We start from the raw sequence: 5,347 nt of genomic DNA, 5'->3' as shown, positions 1-5,347 counted from the left end.
CAATTTAAGATGCTGGAAATCTGAAACAAAAACAAATTGCTGGGGGAAAATCAGCAGGTCTGGCACCATCTTCTTCACCATCTGCAGAGAAAGGTCACTGGCCTGAAATGTTAACTCTGCTTCCTCCCCACAGATGCTGCCAGAACTGCTGAATTTAGCCAGAAATTCCAGTTTTTGTTTTTGTTTTTGTGTCAGGAAAAACCCATCTGATTCAGTGACATCCTTTAGTGAAAGAAAGTGATGTCTTTACCTGTCTTTACTGATGGCTTGTATCTGACTCCAGGTCTATAGCAATGTGGTTGTCTCTTAACTACTCTCTGGACAATTGGGGATTCACAATAAATACTGGCCTAGCCAGCAACAACCACAATCTCATTAAAATCTCACAATTTTCATTAAACCACTAGATTGGGACTTGACTCCCATGGCTATCAAGCAGAAATCACACCCAACAGTGTTAATTGATATTGACATTGACAATGTCAGTTGGACGTCGTAAAGGCTCAAACCAAAATACTCTGCAGATGTGAAAATACCAGGCTCAATGATTAACAAATAATTGACATTAATTAAGCAGAACTAAGAATGCATTACATCAGCTTGTTCTATAATTGGAGTGGACAATGACAAAATATAGTGTGTATAATAATTCTGATAATGAATAATTCAGCTTTAAATTCATATGATTAGGTACTGCTAATTCAGATTATTTCATACTAGGATAGTAAACTCTCAGATATTCTTATAGACAACAGTTGAAACAGCCACCGTCAGTTTCAAGATCTGGACATTCTTATTTGTTGGTGGTTGATATACCAAGGTTAATATTTCACTGCTCAAGCATTCCTGCCTAGAATGTTTACTTTATGAGTCCTAATTTATTTTCATCTCATCTTCTAGTGCAGTTTAGTCTGATAATTGGAAGACACTAATTTCTGTCTATGTATTGTTGCATTGGTACAGCTCATCATTTAATATTTCCACTAATTTAATCAAATGTAAACCTCTCAAAAAAGGAGAGGTGAACCGGAGCAGTTAATGTGTAACATGACTTATGAGAAACAGCTTGTAGCTTCACTTAATAACTTGCTTATTGAGGAAAGACAGTTGAACAGCAGACACAAGGATCAACATGCTTTGTCTACAGTGTGACTGCAAGGTGCTGCTTGGAGTTCTGTCTAGCCTTTTCATTGCAGGTCTTTGGGGTGCCTGCTTCTGGAAGCTGGCAGCCAAATTTAAATCAGGTAAGAAGTTCAGATGTGTTGTTTTTTATTACCAATTTAATTTTTTATCCTTGTCTATCAAAATTGCTGACTCATGCTAGAGCAAAGTTGTAAAAATGTGACCTCCACTATCCTGCTATGCTTAGATGCTGAGTAACTGCATAAGACATTTAAGACTTTTACTTAAAGGGCTGGTTCTCACTTTTGATACCTTTTGTTACAAAGCTGGTCCCTTTTTTTCTAAATGCTGTTCCTTGGCTCAAGGATACTCTGTCCTTCACTTTCTTCATAAGGGTAATAAACCAGGCCGGGCTCTGATCAGTTAGGTTTGGTCCAGAGATGAAAAGGATTTTGAAAGGACTTTTGTTTATATGTAAACAGATGAGACTTCAGGCCAAAGTGATCATGATTTAGAAGTGACCTGTATAAAGAAAAAGGTTATGGTCTGCTCTCTAGCTAAGCTGAGCAGTTTTGCTTCAGTCTTGAATTGGTTGGAAATTCAACAGGGAGCTGTATGGAAACTCTCTGTCTCTTTTCTGCCCTTCAACTTTAACCTGTAAGCATGTGTTTCATTTATACTAGTTTGTAAAAGGAATTTGCTTATTAGGACTGTTGTGTATATTCGGAACAGCATAATTAAGTCTAGGCTGAGTTCTGTAGGGGTTCTTTATTCTGTTCTTTGTGTTTCATTGTGTTATTTTGTGAATAAATTTTTGTCTGTTTTAAAATCTAGTAGTCAACCTAGCTAACTTAATCTGGTTAATTTTCACTCTACACTTACTGAACTAAATTGCAAAGTTATGGTCTGAGCTGCCTGCTTAAGAATATTTTCCGTGGTCTGGCTTAGTCCATAACACTTCATAAAGGTTGTAACAGAGGAAATGATAGCAATGCAGAAGCAGCTATTTTGGTTAGGATATCCTGAAGTTTGGAATGAATTGGACCTGGTCAGAGGTGTCTGAAAATGTCAGTAATACCACAAGGATCTGGATTCAACACAGAAAGAAGTTCACTTATATAAGGGCAAGTGTAACACCTCTATACATGAAAGGACAGAGACAGGCAACTATAGATCTTAACATCTGTCATTGCTAAAATCTATTATTAAGGAAGTGATATCCACACATTTAGCAAATCATAACTCAACAACCAGGGTCAACATTGCTTATAAAAAGCAAATTATATGCGACAAATTTATGAGAATGCTAAGACGTAATAATTGGGGTGGATAAAAGTGAGCCAAGTGTGCAGTATTCGGATGTCCAAAAGGCATTCTGTTGTGTTTTATGCCTCCGATTTATGCAGAGAAGACTCAGCAGGTTTGGTGTGTGCATGAGTTTTACTTACAGAGATTTTAAATGCCGACTTTCTCATGCTTCCAGGTTCTTTGTAGTTTCTGTTTAGTTTCTCAGTAACCTCGACTAACAGCATACAGTAAACAGTTAACCAAACACACATAATCGAATACTGAACAACTGAATTTTCACTTTTGTAAAACTCAAATATCTTATTTTAAAGTAAACTATCATTAACATTTAACATATTATTATTGAGTAATTTCTTAGAGACCAGAGTGTCTTGTTTACTTGAAGTACAGCAATACTCTTTTTACAAAGGTCTGTAATTACGGTGCTAAGGTCTATGAACTTGCTGTTGTGGTTCTGCATGATCAGTTTGATATGCTGGATGACCAATGACACAGCCACTCATTGGAAAAGGGAATTTTTCCTCATAATTACTGTCCTTGTAATATCCTGATCTTTTCATGATTAAACGTCATCCACTTTGTGTTTTTTTTAGATTAGATTAGATTACTTACAGTGTGGAAACAGGCCCTTCGGCCCAACAAGTCCACACCGACCCGCCGAAGCGCAACCCACCCATACCCCTACATTTACCCCTTTAACCTAACACTACGGGCAATTTAGCATTGCCAATTCACCTGACCCGCACATCTTTGTGACTGTGGGAGGAAACCGGAGCACCCGGAGGAAACCCACGCAGACACGGGGAGAATGTGCAAACTCCACACAGTCAGTCGCCTGAGTCGGGAATTGAACCCGGGTCTCTGGCGCTGTGAGGCAGCAGTGCTAACCACTGTGCCACCGTGCCGCCCACAAATTTGTTGTCATCCAACAAATTAGTGTTACTGAGCAACTACTTGTCCTGGTAGATATAATGTATTTTTTTAGATATGATTTAGCCATTGATAAAAATCCAATCTCAAATGGTGGTTCTCTTGCTTGTGTTCAATTATTGAATGCACTTTTGTTTTACGTTGTCACTTTGTGATATCTTCTGCTTCACTCTGACACTCTCATCAGCTAGCAGTGAATATTTAAGAATGGTTAGTATATGCACACGCTATGACTAATTATAAAGTTTTAAAATGTCTTTCAGTGAGAAAGTGTGAGGTAAATCTATATATGCCAATTGGTAAGAATAGATTGTTTCAATGCTTTCCCATCTGACACACTAGCTCTCAGACTGAATACAATTATGCTGTTGAATCATTCAACATCACCATTCAATTGTGGGTGGTATAACAACACCAAATGGCAGTGAATTTCATGAACTGACTGGAAACAAACTGTAGTCTGTTGTCTATAATGATAATCTGCAGCAAACCGATCTAGAATGTCAATAATCAAAGTGGTGGATATCATACTTAATGTTGTGATTTCTGGCCATTTCCTATGTAGATCATGTACAAAATAGTTTTGATCATTAAGGACTGCTTGCATTTCTCCAAAAATATCAATTTGGAGTCTTTGCAGTGGTTTTATTGGTCAGGGTGTCAGTTTTAGAGGTATGGGATGTAGTTTAACTGAATTTTACCAAGTGTACAAGCTATATCGTTTCTAGCAAGCTCACAAGATCTGTTCCTCAGTACCAAACTGCTTGAGAGGATCACTAATTAATTTTAAGAACACTGAGATGTTCTTAAATACAGATTGCTGCAGCACAGATAATTGCTTGGCTTCCCTATGCAATGCAATTGTCATCAAACAATGTGAGTTCCCATGACATACTCAGTAATACAAGAACTAGGGTTGGTTAGTTCAGTTGGATGGACAGCTGATTTGCAATGCAGTGTGATGCCCACAACATAGGTTCAATTCCTGCACCAGGAAACCCTGCTTGTCAAGCTGTCCCTTTGCCTGAGGCGTGGTGATCCTTAGCTTAACTACCACCAGTTATCTCTCTCTCTCATGAGAGAGCATTCTAAGGTCTGATAAACCTACACCAACTTAACTTTAGTACAGGACAGCTGTTTCTCTATTTCACAAAGCCACTCAGATTTTAGATAATAGCTGCGATATGCAATATACAAGGGTGGTTCAGTTGTTAGCACTACTACCTCATAGTGCCAGAGACTTAGGTTCAATTCCACTCTTGGGCGACTATCTGTGTAGAGTTTGCACATTCTCCAAGTGTCTGCATGGGTTTCTGCCGGGTGCTCCAGTTTCTTCCCATAGCTCAAAGATGTGCAAGTTAACTGGATTGCCCATGCTAAACTGCCCAAAGTGTTCAGGGATGTGTAGGTTAGGTCCATTAACCATAGCTGAAAATGTGTTGCTGGAAAAGCGCAGCAGGTCAGGCAGCATCCAGGGAACAGGAGAATCGACGTTTCGGGCATAAGCCCTTCTTCAGGAGGGGCTTATGCCCGAAACGTCGATTCTCCTGTTCCCTGGATGCTGCCTGACCTGCTGCGCTTTTCCAGCAACACATTTTCAGCTCTGATCTCCAGCATCTGCAGACCTCACTTTCTCCTCTCCATGAGACGAGGAGGAAGCTAAACAGTCCCTCGAGACACTTATATAGGAAAAGGAGGTTGTCATTGATAGTCCAACATGACAAATCAATGAATCTGAGACTGCACTGATAGAGGGCTCTATGGTGTTAATGTTGGCTCCACTATTTGTAGAACGTTTGCTACTTTAACACGATTTGCTGGCAGTGAGGAGGGAAGCCAAATATTTTGTGTCAAGTCTCAACGAGGCATCTTCCATCTCCGATAAGACACATCCAACATCTCCATTGAGGTCAGATGTTGCAAGGAAGAGTTAACTCTTTTATAATGAAGGTCTTGTGGCTCCTGTCGGGATTATGGATAACATGAC

At 39.3% G+C, this 5,347-nt stretch overlaps 1 protein-coding gene across 5 annotated transcripts in view; it reads left to right on the top strand.

Annotated features, from left to right (window-relative positions):
• The first annotated feature begins 819 nt into the window (after positions 1-819).
• adgrg7.1 (adhesion G protein-coupled receptor G7, tandem duplicate 1) overlaps positions 820-5,347 on the top strand; it is a 70,201-nt gene continuing 65,673 nt past the window's right edge. For 3 of the 5 annotated variants that reach the window (XM_043701132.1, XM_043701133.1, XM_043701131.1), the window contains exon 1: positions 821-1,244. In XM_043701132.1, coding sequence (XP_043557067.1) covers positions 1,133-1,244 — 112 coding nt within the window. In that variant the 5' untranslated portion in view covers positions 821-1,132. Of the gene's footprint in view, positions 1,245-5,347 lie in introns of all 5 variants that reach the window. The other 2 variants (XM_043701134.1, XM_043701135.1) reach the window with 2 other exon arrangements.

The sequence above is a fragment of the Chiloscyllium plagiosum genome, chromosome 12, assembly GCF_004010195.1.
Source record: "Chiloscyllium plagiosum isolate BGI_BamShark_2017 chromosome 12, ASM401019v2, whole genome shotgun sequence".
Classification (NCBI taxonomy): Eukaryota; Metazoa; Chordata; class Chondrichthyes; order Orectolobiformes; family Hemiscylliidae; genus Chiloscyllium; species Chiloscyllium plagiosum.
This window is presented reverse-complemented; position numbering and strand designations above follow the sequence as displayed.